Raw genomic sequence first — 13,725 nt, forward strand, 5'->3', positions numbered from 1 at the left:
AAATCATTTCCCCGGAGGCAAGGCGACTGGCTCATTGAATATAAGCCAAGTGAAGTTCGATAGATTTTTTTTTATCTCCAACAGCCATGTTCTCACTGGTTGCAGGAGAAGGCTTGAAGGGCCGAATGGCCGATTGTGTTCCTATTTTATATGACCAATCAGGCTGAAAGCTTTAACCTGAATGCCAAGCCCACATCTTGCCAAACTTAAAGAACAAGTGGTAACTCCTGTTCCTTTAGTCCCTTTCAGGACTTGAGGGCAACAGTAAACACTTCAAAGCCAATGAAGTATTTTATGGCAAATAGTGACAGGAAACATCGAACAAAAGATGACCATTCAGCCCCTCAATGAGATCACCATTCAATGAGATCATGACTGATCTGTATCTTAACTCTTATTTATTATCCTTTGTTCCAACCGCTTCGTATCATTGGCCGGCAAAAATCCGTTGATCTCAAATTTGAAGTCCAATGACTTGTTGTGCGAGACAGTTCAAACTTCTACCACCCTCAGTCCAGCAAGAAGCATTTCCAAACTTGTCAATGCTCTGGCTTAGAGTTGTTAGAGTTAAGATTATCCTCTCCTTGCCTTGCACCTTTACCAGCAGAATATGTTTCTTTTCATCTACCCCACTAATTCCTTCAAAACCCAAAATATCACATCACCTTCCGTTTCCCAGGAATTACAAACCTATTTCTCTCAAGGACATTTGGAAAGGGCAACAAATGCTGGTGAATGTTCATATCCCAGCAAACCATTTTTAAAAAATCTTAGTGTTGGTAAAATTTGGTCAACTTCTGCATGCTTCCTCCCAAGGTGCAGGGGCCAGACCTGTCCACAGCACTCCAGGGGTGTTCTAGTCGAAGCCTTGTACAGCTGTGATAAAACGTATTCCCTTTTAACAAACCCTGTCAGAGAGGTGGTGCAGGCTCGATGGGCTGAAGGGCCTCTTCTGCATTGTAGGGATTCTATAATATTCTAGATATAAAAGCCAATGTGCCACAAGCTTTCCAGATTATATTTCATGCTGACCAGTACATTTCAGTGATCTGTGCACATGGATCCCTCCAATTCTTTGGACCTCCATTTTTCCTAACTTTTTATAATTTAAATAATACTTCGATCTTTCTATTTTACTCTCATAGATGACCTCATACTTGCCTGTGTTTCACCCACTCAATCTATTCAACTGCCCCCCACTCCATTTTCTGCATACTGACAATCTTTGTCATCACCAACCTTGGAAATATGGCTTTCTACTGGAGTGTTGAATAGATCAAAACAGGTCCTTCTGGGATGACCCCAGTCACTTCCTTCCGATTCAAATCTATACCCATCATCTCCAAGTTCTGTCTTTTATGTCTAACCAATATCCTAACTAGTTGAATCATTTGCTTTCAATTTTATGAGTTTGGAAAGAATCTCTTCTATGGAACCCAAGCTGAGGGTGTGAGTGGGGATAGGAGCAGGGCAGAAGACCTGCACTGGACCCTCACTGGCTGCAGGGAAACTGCACTGGCTTTGCACATGCTACAATTCTGCTATCTGGGCAGTGGTCACAGGAGGACAGTGGAAACTATACTCTTCTGCTGCAGAGGGAGAACTCAAACAATAGGTAAAACACAAAGTGCAGAGTCTCCACATACCTCGACATGGAAGCATTGACAGTCAGCGCTGTGTGGTAGGAGGGTCGGAAGCTTCCTGCTGGAATCGGATAGAGTGGCGGACTTTGCCTGGGACACAACAATATCAGTGAACAAATTGGAATCTCACTCCACTGACTCAAAACAAAACAGGAGGTAAACAAGAGGCAATAAACAATAAGTGCCACCAGGTTGGCAACATTCCCATATCCAGCACTTGGTCACTGTCCAATCCTTCCCACCCAGGGAGCAATTCATGCCACCTCCCCCCACCCCCCACCCCACCTCCGAGTGTAACTCATCCACCCACACCAGACAGAACGCTCAGAGTTCCCGGGGACTCCAGTGCCAGAAACCCCAGATTCCATTCAAATTTTAACTCCATTGCCAATACAGGAACCAACAGCCAAATGGCTTTCTTCTCTGTGCTAAGAATCAATAATTCTAGTTCTTTGCTGATCTGGGGCCCACTCTGCTCCCTTAGACATCAGCTTAGATGCTTTGGGTTGGACACAGAGGACGTGCCTTCTTTTCTTCATGCTCTGCCACTTTTCTTTCAGCTCACAACCAACCTTTGTTGCCCCCTGTGAGTTATGGTTAGGGACAGGTGCAGCACATGGTTAGATACAAAGTAAAGCTCCCGGTACACTGTCCCCCTCAAACACTCCCAAACAGGTCTAGCACAGGGTTAGATACAGAATAAAGCTCCTTCTACACTGTCCCCATCAAACATGCCCAGGACAGGTACAGCACAGGATTAGATACCGAATAAAGCTCGCTCTACACTGTCCCCATCAAACACTCCCAGGGTAGGTGCAGCGCTGAGTTCAATAGAGTCAATAGAGTATGTCTATAGTACATTTCATGATCTCAGATTATCCCAAAGTGCTTTGAAAGCAATGAGGTACTTTGAAGTGTAACGTAGGATACATGACAGCAAATCTGCATACAGCAAATTCTGCAGACAGCAACGCTCTTGGCACCTGTTTGGGTGTAATGAGGGAGAATTTAGCAGTCAATACACCTAACCAGCATGTCTTTGGAGTGTGGGAGGAAACCCATGCACACACAGGGAGAACATGCAGACTCCACACAGACAGTAATAACCCAAGCCAGGAATTGAACCTGGGTCTCTGGCACTGAGAGGCAGCAACGGTAACCACTGTGCCGCCAGGATTTTACAATCCTGTTTGTGTCAGGTAGGCTTGGTGATAGGAGCAGAAATATTATGAAAACAATGAAGTCACTTTTGGTGTCAGCATATATGTGTGACACAACAGTGACACGCTTGACCTACATGATCAGGCCTCTATGCCAGAATCATTCCCACTCTGTCAGAACAGCCATCCACAGCAGCAGGATGGATGCCTGGGTCCCACTCCTCCCATGGCAGAATGATGATCCTTTTATTTCAGTACTGATGGTCAGACCAGAACCCAATGATCACCGAGGTTGGTGGTCAAAGTCTGACCCTGTAACTGCCTGAGTGGGCACAGTGCTGCTCACAGGAAGCAGAACATGGACATAATCTACACCACCCACTGCTGCAATTCCAGGAGACAAAACAAAGGCCAAAAGAAGGCTGCCGAAGGTGGGAGAGAGAAAGAAAAGAATGTCTTACGGTGGCATGACCCAGCTCAGTGGGTGGGCAATCTGCCCCACAGTTCCTGGAGACAAGGGGTAGTAAGGAGACAGCTCAGAAGGGTGTGGAACCCGAGGAAGTCCTGCAACAAAGGAACACGAGAGCAGAAAATCAAGCTGGTGATCAGAATTCAAGAAAGGCCGCGGTTAGAGGCGAATTTCATTACTCACCAGCCTTGGAGTCGAGTTCAGAGGATAGGTGAGAGGTTGGGTTCCCTGGCGAGAAGTGCTCATTGCTGTAGGTAATGAGTGGAGTGAGGGGATGCATATGGTGAGCATGCTGCACCAAAGGCAACCGATTCGTCTACAGGAAACAAAGAGATACCACAGAAGTCAGCAAGTTTCCACAGATGCCCCGACCCCTGTAGTCCAATGCTAAGAAATCTGTCTCTCCACATCTCAGGATCCCTCACACTTCAATCAACCCCTACTCTGCAGATCTGAAGGGTGAAGGGGGCAGGAAGTGAGGGATGTTGCAATACTGAAAGAATGGGGAAAAGGTGAGAAAAAGACTTATTAAATTTAATTTACAGGACATGGACATCGCTGGTTAGGCCAGCATTTACTGCACTTTCAGAATTGCTCGAGTAGATGACAGTGAGCTGCCTTCTTGAATTGCTGAAGTCCATATGATGGAGGGACAGTGCTGCTTGGGCAGAGTCCCAGGATTTTGACCCAATGACAGTGCAGGAAGAGTGATACACTTCAAAGTATGGAGAGGTTTGGAGGGGATCTTGAAGGTGTTGGTGTTATCATGTGCCTGCCGCCCTTGTCTTTCTAGATGATAGTGGTCATGGGTTTGAAAGCTGCTGCTGCTGAAGCTTTGGCGATTCCTGCAGTGCATCTTTATAGATAGTACACACTGCTGCTACTCTATGTCAGTGGTGGAGGAGAGAAAGTTGGCAATTAAATGGGGCTGCTTTGTCCTGGATGGTGCCAAGCTTTTCAACTGTTGTTGGAACTGGACAAACGCAGACAAGTGGAGAGTAGTTCATCGCACACTTTGCCGATATTGGACAGGCTTTGGGCAGTCACAAGGGGAGTTACTCGGCACAAGATTTCTAGCGTTTGACCTGTGCCTGAACTCCATCGACAACCCCCCCCTCCCGAATACCAACATACAAACCAGAAGCCAGAGGAGGCCATTCGGCCCCTCGAACCTGCTCCACCATTCATTTTGATCATGGCTGATCACCAAATTCAATATCCTGATTTCCCAATATCCCTTTAGCATCAAGAGCTATATCTAATTTCCTCTTGAAATTAGACAACATTTTGGCCTCAACTACATTCTGTGGTAGTGAATTCTACACATTCACCACCCTCTGGGTCAAGAAATTTCTCCTCACCTCTGTTCTAAAAGTTTACCCCTAATCCTCAAAGTATGACCCATAGTTCTGGACTCCCCCACCACTGGGAACATTTTTTCTGAATCTACTGTCTAACCCTGTTAGAATTTTTTAAGTTTCTATGAGATCCCTTCTCACTCTAAACTCCAGGGAATATAATTCTAACTGACTTCGTCTCTCCTCTTTTGACAGACCTGCTATCCCGAGAATCAGCCTCATAAACCTTCGCTGCACTCCCACCATAATAAGGACATCCTTCCTCAGATCAGGACACCAAAACTGCAAACAACACTCCAGGTGTGCTTTCACCAATACCCTATACAATTGCAGCAAAACATCCCTTTCCCGATCATCAAATCCTCTCGATGTGAAGGCCAACATACCATTTGCCTTGTTTACTGCCTGCTGTACCCACACGCTTACTTTCAGTGACTGCTGCATGACAACTCCAAGGTCTCGTTGAGTATCCAATTCTCTCAATCTACACCCTTTCAAGTAAAAAAATGTCTTCCTATTATTGCTACCAAAGTGAATAACTCACATTTATCCACATTACACTGCATGTGCCAAGCCAGAATGGCCTGGCTCTGATATGCAGGTTTTTCCACTTGTTCTGGACTACCCAGACCTAATTGTTTCTGTTGTGATAGTACTGTGCCTTTCAGAAATATATTTTCGAATCATGTTGTCTGCAGTTTGTGAGCAAGGTCTGTTTTTTTTCATTGTAGCACTGGCTACCTGATTAGATGTCTTTTTATTGCTGTTGGAATGGTTTAAATGGGGTTTTGTTTATTTTACTCTGGCCAAATGCAATGTCTGGGATTTTTATGACCCTGAATTGCTGGACAAAGAATGATTGATCAGTCAGGCGGGCAGTCTTCCTCCCCATCCCCTCCAAGACTTCTTTCCCTTCCAGTTTGAACTGTTGTGTTAATTAGAAGGCATTTTACTTCAGACTCTTTGCAGCATTCTGTGTGTCTCTCTCTCTCTCCCTGGTATTTTGGGAAACTGTTCTGACTTCAGGCTTGTCTGCAGGTGTGTCAAGAAAGCTGCAGAATGCCACAACATCACTTGAGCATCCTTGTTTTCTGTGCTAAACTTGTAGCAGGTGTCTGTTTATAAGGAGGTTTGTTGTATTGGAACAGTGCATTGAGTTGTTACGGTTTATACAATGTTGTGTGTTTTTTTTCTTGTTTGTAATTGGTAAAAGCTGTCGCTAATTTTCTGCATTAACTGTATTCTTAAATGAACTTTGTTTGATAAAAGCTCCCCAGTGGGTCATTTGAATCATACTTGATGTGAAACATCTCATGCTTACCCTAGCCAAACTCAAACTGCAAAACTTATGATCCAGGTGAACTTCATAAAACACTTTGGTGTTTCTGACCTGGATTATAATACTGTCTACCTACACTGTTCTTCAATAATTTTTATACCTCAATTCAAATGCTCTTTAATCGCCCACACTCAAGAGATAACACACTGAGAGTCTGTGAAACCAATCATTGCAAATAAACCCTTTTAAGTCTATGCTACACATCCTCCAAGGACAATACATTCTTCTGGAGATGTGATGTCCAGAAATAAACACAGTTACTCTAGATGGATTCAAACCAGAACTCTTCATAACAAGAATAACATCAAGGGGAATTTCACAGCAACTTCATTGCAGCGTTAATGTAAGCCTTACTTGTGACTTATAAATAAACTTTACTTTTCCTTTATATTTCAATTTGTTTGAAATTGAAGCCAATATCCCAGGAGTAATTTAATGATTTGTGCCTCTGGACCCTGAAATCTCTCGGCTCATTCACAATTCTTCACTTATCATCATTTTGTAATTTCACAAAGATCCGAATTGAAGTCCAAAGTGGATGACTTCACACTTTACCCCAATGCAGTCTGTCTGCCAGTTTTGTAGGTGCTCACCACCCACCTCGAAGAAACGAACGGATGGCTCCCGTGGAAGTGGTCAGCTATTCACCTAGCCCACTTCTCCAGCCAACTCTCAGATAACTTCATGTTACTCACCAGGTGGATGGGGGATGGTGAATCTTTGAGACAGCTGGCTGCTTGTACATCTAACAGAGGCCATTTCATCTGCAGATACTGGAAAGAATCAAAAAGGAGTCAGAATATGGCAATAGTTCCAACAGAATACCAAGTCACTGTTTCAACCAGACGGGAATAGCTGCTCTCTCCCTGTCATCCTCCATCAATCCCAAACCAATCCTAATGCCTCAATCTTCATATAGTTCTCCATCAATCCCAATGTTTTTTTAAATTCATTTACAGGATCTGGGCATTACTGGCTGAACCAGCATTCATTTTCCATCCCTAACTGCCCTTGAAAAGGTGGTGGTGAGCTGCCTTCTTGAACACTGCAGTCCCGGAGATGTAGGTACACCCACAATGCTGTTAGGGAGTGAGTTCCAGGATTTTGACCCAGTGACAGAGAAATATATCCCTGATCCTTCAAAGTCAGGGCGGTGAGTGACTTGGAGAAACTTCCAGGTGATGGTGTTCCCATGTATCTGCTCCATGTCCTTCTGGATGGCAGTGGTCATGGCTGTAGAAGGTGCTGCCGAAGAAACCTTGGTGAACTCCTGCAGTGCATCACGTAGATGGAACACATCTAATCGCAATGTTCCCCTCTCTCGCTGTAGCCCTGGCTCATACCCAAACCAATGCCACTGCCCCAATCTCTACTTTCTCAGAAGACGAAGGAAAATTGGCACGTCAGCTACGACTCTCATAAATTTTAACAGATGCACCATAGAGAACATTCTTTCTGGTTTATCACAGCTTGATATGGCTCCTGCTCTGACCAAGACCACAAGGAACTAGAAAAAGTCATCAATGTTGCCCAATCCATCACACAAACCAGCCTCCCATCTACATTTCCTGCTACCTCTGCAAAGCAGCCAGCTTTATTAAGGACCCCATGCACCCCGGACATTCTCTCTTCCACCTTCTTCCTTCGGGAAAAAGACTGAGGTCACATACCAACCAACTCAAGACCAGCTTCTTCCCTGTCACACTGTTGAATGGACTTAGCTTGCATTAGCCGATCTTCCCCTATACCCTAGCTATGACTGTAACACTATATTCTGCACTCTCTCCTTTCCTTCTCTATGAACGATATGCTTTGTCGGTATAGTGCATAAGAAACAATACTTTTCACTATATGTCAATACATGTGACAATAATAAATCAAATAAAAATCTCCTCATAATCCTGCATCAAGGGCAGCCCCAATGGTTAGCACTTCTGCCTCACAGCACCAGGGACCCAGGTTCAATTCCAGCCTTGGGAGATCATCTGTGGGTACTTTGCATGTTTGCCCTGTCTTTGCATGGGTTTCCTTAAAAAAGGGTGATCAGAAGCAGGAATACATCATTGCAAGGTGAACAATGGGCTGATGTTAAAGAAGGGTTGATTCAAATACAATCAAGGTATGTTCCCATAAAGGAGAAAAAGAGGACAAATAAAGCTGGAGCTCCCTGGATGATGGAAAAGGCAGAAAAGATGAAAAAGAAACTATGTTCATGAGGAGAGACGGTGACATAATGGGAACCTCACTGGACTAATAGTCCAGAGTTTCAAGCTGATACTTTGGAGGCATGGGTTCATATCTCACCTTGACAGTTGGTTAATTTATATTCCATTAAACCTGGAAATCAAAAGCAATAGTGACTATGACAACGATCATTGATTGTGGTGATGCAGTGCATTAAAGCCCTTTACGAAAGAAACCATGCCATCGTTACCCTGCCTGGCCTCGGGGTTACTTCAAGGACAACAGGAATGTGGTTCACTCTGAAAATGCCCCCTGAAATAGTGACTTGCTGAGCAACTTGGGAGTGACATTGACAAGTTAACCAAATGGGCAGACATCTAACAGATGAGTTTCAAAGCAGCGAAATATGAGATAAACATGGGGGGACAATCCAGGCTCAACTGTACAGCTTTGATGGGAACACAGGAGTAGAGGAAACTTGGGGTTCAAGTGCATAATTCTCTGATGGTGGCTAGGCGAGTTTAAACAGTTGTTAAAAAGGTGGATGCTTAGGTTTATAAATAGAGGCATGGAGCATATATGCAAGGGAGTGATGCTACATCCACTACAAATCATTGGTCAGACCACATTTGCAGTACTGTGTTCAGTTCTGGGCACCTTATTTAAGAAAGGACGTTAAAGCCCCTGAGACTGCAAAGGAGATTTACTAAAATGATATCAGGAAAGAGATACAAGGGAAGATTAGAGAAATTGACTTATTCTCCTTCGAGCAGAGAAGATTAAGAGATGACTTTATTGAGGTGTTCAAAATGATGAGTAATTCTGACAGGGTAAAGGAGGATATTCTGTTAGTATGTCAGTGACTCGGGGGCAATGATTTCAAGGTGATCAGCAAGTGAGCTCAGAGCAAGATGAGGAGGAACTTCTTTCCTCAGAGAGTTGTTGGGATTTGGGACACGCTGCTGGGGAGAGTGGTGAAGGCAGATGACACATGACTTTCGAAAGAGCACTGGACACCTATCCGAAAGTGATGAATTTAAAGGTCTACAGAGACAGGGCAAGCGTGGTCGCTCTTTCAGGAACTGGTGCAGACACAATGGGCCAAATGGCCTCTTAGGATGCTGTAAAATTCTATAATTCTAAATGATAATGCAATTAGAAATCCAGGGCAATTCGGCAGAGGCAACAAATGCTCCCGTTGCCAGCAATTCCATTAAAAAAATGGCCCGTGAGCTGGATAATACAACTGAGAACCAGGCTGAATGAAAAAAGCTGAGGACAAATGAGAAAAGAAATAAGGGAAGGAAAGAGAGAGTATAACAGAGTGACAGCAAACAATGGGAATGCCAAAGTCTTCAAGAAGGAAATGATTAACAAAATAGTGGGGAATGAAGCAGAGGGACTAAATAGTGACCAACAGAAGATTCATGTGTAGAGGTAGAGGGTTGGCTCAGGTGGTAAATTATAACTTTGCTTCTGTCTTGGTCAAAGAAGGCAATGTTTCAAGACTGTTGATAAAACACGGTGGCACAGTGTTTCGTACTGCTGCCTCACATTGCCAGGGACCCAGGTTCCATTCCAACCTTGGATGACTCTGTGGAATTTGCACATGCTCCCCACGTCTGTGTGGGTTTCCTCCAGGTGCTCCAGTTTCCTCCCACCCTCCAGAGATATGTGGGTCAGGTACACTAGCATGGGAAATTGTCCCTCGGTGTCAGGGGTCTAGCAGGGTTACAGGGATAGGGCTGGGTGGGATTGTGGTTGGTGCAGACTCGATGGGCCGAATGAGCTCTTTCTGCATCGTAGGGATTCTATGTTAGTTTACACACTGAATGAGCTATTAGATTGGTTGGTTGTACTTAAACTCATTAAGTCACCAGGGTCAGAAAATACAGACAGGAATAAGCATGGAAATTGCAGAGGCGCTGACAATCAGTCTCCAATATGCCTTTGACTCAGAGATGGCGCCAGAGGATTGGGCCTCAGTCATGTTGCATCATTGAAACGACGAAACTAGAAGCAGGAGGAGGCCATTCAGCCCTTCCAGTCATTCATTTTGATCATGGCTGATCATCAAATTCAATATCCTGATCTCCCCTTCCCCCCATATCCCTCAATCCCTTCAGCCCCAAGAGCTATATCTGATTTCTTCTTGAAATCAGATGTTCTGGCCTCAACTACATGCTGTGATAGTTAATCCCACACATTGGCCATCCTCTGAGTGAAGAAATTTCTCCTCACCTCAGTTCTAACTTATCCTCAAACTATGACCCCGAGATCTGGATTCCCCCACCAGTGGGAACATTCTTACTGAACCTACTCTTTGTAACCCTGTTAGAATTTTCTAAGTTTCTATGAGATCTGTTAGAATTTTCTAAGTTTCTATGAGATCTCCTCTCTAAACTCCAGGCAATCTAATCCTAACTGACTTCGTCTCTCCTCATATGACAGACCAGCCATCCCAGGAATCAGCCAGGTCAACCTGCGCTGTACTCCCTCTGTGTAAGAGCATCCTTCCTCAGATAAGGACACCAAAACACCACGGCAGACAATACTCCAGGTGTGATCTCACCAATGCCCTAATCAATTGCAGCAAAACATCCCTATTCTATACTCAAATCCTCTCCATGTGAAGGCCAACATACCATTTGCCTTCTTTACTACCTGCATGTGCCTGCATGCTTACTTTCAGTGACTGATGTACGAGGACACCAAGGTCTCGCTGAGTATCCATCTCTCTCAATTTACACCCATTCAAGTAATAATCTGACTTCCTATTATTGCAAAGTGGATAACCTCACAATTATCCACATTATACTGCACCTGTCATGCAGATGTCTACATACTCAGCCAGTCCAAATCACATTGAAGCATCTCTGCATCCCCCTCACAGCCCACCTTCCCACACAACTTTATATCATCGCAAATCTGGGGAGAAATTCAGCTCCCTCTTCCCAATCATGAATATATAATGTGAACAGTTGGAGTCCTAGCACAGGTCCCTGTGGGTACCTCACTAGTCACTGACTGCCAATCAGAAAAACACCCATTTATGCCAACTCTTTGCTTATCTGCCAACCAGCTTTCTATCCATCTCAAGACATTATCTGCAATCCCCTGTGCTTTAACTTTACATAGTCGTCTGTCATATGAGATGTTGTCGAAAGCCTTCCGAAAGTCTAACTGAGCCACATCACTGGTTTTTCTCAGTCAACTCTACTAGTTACATCTCCCAAAAATTCCAATGGATTCACCAAGCATGATTTTCCTTTGGTAAATCCATGCCAACTTTGTCTGATTATTGGTGGCACAATGGTTAACACTGCAGCCTCACAGTGCCAGAGACCCAGGTTTAATTCCAGCCTTGGCACATTCTTCCCTGATGTGCATGGGTTTCTTCCATGTGCTCCAGATTCCTCCCACAGTCCAAAGATGTGCAGGTTACAGGGACTGGCCATACTAAATTGCCCTTCAAGTTTCCAGAATGTTTTGCTTAGGGAGTTAAGCAGGGTAAATATGTGGGGATAGGGCCTGGGTAAAATACTCTGTTGAAGACTTGGTGCAGTCTTGATGGGCCAAATGACCTCCTTCTGCACTGTAGGGATTCTATGACTGTTCAACAAATGGGTGTTTTTCTGATTGGCAGTCAGTGACTAGTGAGGTACCCACAGGGACCTGTGCTAGGACTCCAACTGTTCACATTACATATTCATGATTGGGAAGAGGGAGCTGAATTTATCCCCAGATTTGCGATGATATAAAGTTGTGTGGGAGGGTCAGCTGTGAGGAGGATGCAGAGGTGCTTCAATGTGATTTGGACAGGCTGAGTATGTAGACATCTGCACGACTAACCCCACAATTACAGGTCAGTCTGTTGGACTTTAGTCATTTGAACAAGTGTGAATTAATAAGGAAAGCCAGCTAAGAAAACTCTTCCACTTCCCACCCATCCCGCACATCTTCACCTGTCACAGCTTACCCTCTGATTTCATTTTCTCTGCCATTTGGCCATTCATACCCTTTATTCCCCATGAGCTGCCATGAGCAGCCTTTCCCCTGGTTTCTGTGGCTATGACTCATCTTTCATTCCCTCACCCTGCAGTATAAATATCTCCCACTTTCTATGCCTTTTAGCTTTGACAAAGGGTCATCTGGACTTGAAACATCAGTTCTTTTCTCTCCTTATAGATGCTACCAGACCTGCTGAGGTTTTCCAGCGTTTTCTCTTTTGGTTTCAGATTTGAGCATCTGCAGTAACTTGCTTTTATTAAGAAAAAAGTGTGTTAACTCACTTGTTTCAGACTTTAGAAGAGGTAACAGACACTTTAATTAGAGTAATTTGGTTGCTGTGGAATACCTGGGCTTCCATAAGGCATTTGGTAAACTGCTGCACAACACAGCTGTCAGCCAAGTTATAGGTTATTGAAGGAAAGGGACAGAATCAGAGTAATCAAGTTGGACAAGTGACAGGAAACAGAGCAGTGGTGAATCATTGTTTCTTTCAACAGTGTGAAGGAAGGAACTCCCAAGGGGTCAATATTAAGCTCCACTGCTTTTCTTGTCGATATTAACTGACCTTGACTTGGGTGTAAAGGGCATAATTTGCAGGTGCCACAAAGCTTGGAAGGATTGAGATTACTGAGGACAGCTATAGACCTCAAAAGGACTTGAACAGTGGGTGGAATCGCTGGACAAGTGGCAGATGTAATTTAGTGCAGACAAATGTGAAAAGTGGAAACAAGAAGAAACAAAGGATCCAATTTTAAAGAGAGTGCAGGAGAAGGGGCCCTGGGGTACAAACGGCATGGAAGGTTGAGAAGTAGTTAACAAAGCATCCAGATTCCTGGGTTTTATTAAGGCAGAAAGCACAAAAGCTTGGAACTCACAGTAAGCCTTTATAAAAACATAAGTTCGACCGCAACTGAAGTAATGCATCCAATTCTGAGCATCACGCCCGAGAAAGGAAGTAAAGAGAGAATGCAGAAAAGCTTTGCAGCAATGGTTCCACAGAAAACACGATTTCAGCTCGAACCCCAGCAACATCTTGGGAAGGCGATGGCCGAGTGGTATTATCACGAGACTATTAATCCAAAAACTCAGCTAGTGCTCTGGGGACCCAGGTTCGAATCCCGCCATGGTAGATGGTGGACTTGGAAATCTAATGACAATCATGAAATCGAAAAAAGCCATCTGGTTCACTAATGTCCTTCAGGGAATGAAATCTGCCATCCTTAACTAGCCTGAACTATGTGACTCCACAATAACGTGGTTAACTCTCAATTGCTGTGTGCATTGGCCTGGCAATCCATCGTACAAGGGTAACTAGGGATGGGCAATAAATGCTGACCATCCAGCGAAGCCCATGTCCCATGAGTGAGTAAAAAAAAGAGCCAAGTGACCTCTGCTTGTACAGTCCATGGTGGTCTCCCTTTATGGCCATCGCCAGCAGGAACTCCCCCTGGTCTTACCCAGTCAATCTGACACCAGTCATGGTGATTAATTAAAATCCATCAAATTAAAACGCCCTGAAGTTAGGATTCCCAGCCTCCTGTCAGTGATTCAGTCACTGCAT

At 44.3% G+C, this 13,725-nt stretch overlaps 1 protein-coding gene across 1 annotated transcript in view; it reads right to left on the bottom strand.

Moving 5' to 3' along the window:
- LOC145361188 (transcription factor 7-like 2) overlaps positions 1-13,725 on the bottom strand; it is a 38,518-nt gene that overhangs the window by 5,649 nt on the left and 19,144 nt on the right. The window contains exons 4-7 of the mRNA XM_080216822.1: positions 6,665-6,742; positions 3,456-3,588; positions 3,265-3,367; positions 1,647-1,733 (exon numbers count right to left, since the gene is read on the bottom strand). Coding sequence (XP_080072948.1) covers positions 1,647-1,733; positions 3,265-3,367; positions 3,456-3,588; positions 6,665-6,742 — 401 coding nt within the window. The remainder of the gene's footprint in view (positions 1-1,646; positions 1,734-3,264; positions 3,368-3,455; positions 3,589-6,664; positions 6,743-13,725) is intronic.

This window comes from Carcharhinus amblyrhynchos, chromosome 34 (assembly GCF_965287045.1).
Source record: "Carcharhinus amblyrhynchos chromosome 34, sCarAmb.v2.hapA, whole genome shotgun sequence".
NCBI lineage: Eukaryota > Metazoa > Chordata > Chondrichthyes > Carcharhiniformes > Carcharhinidae > Carcharhinus > Carcharhinus amblyrhynchos.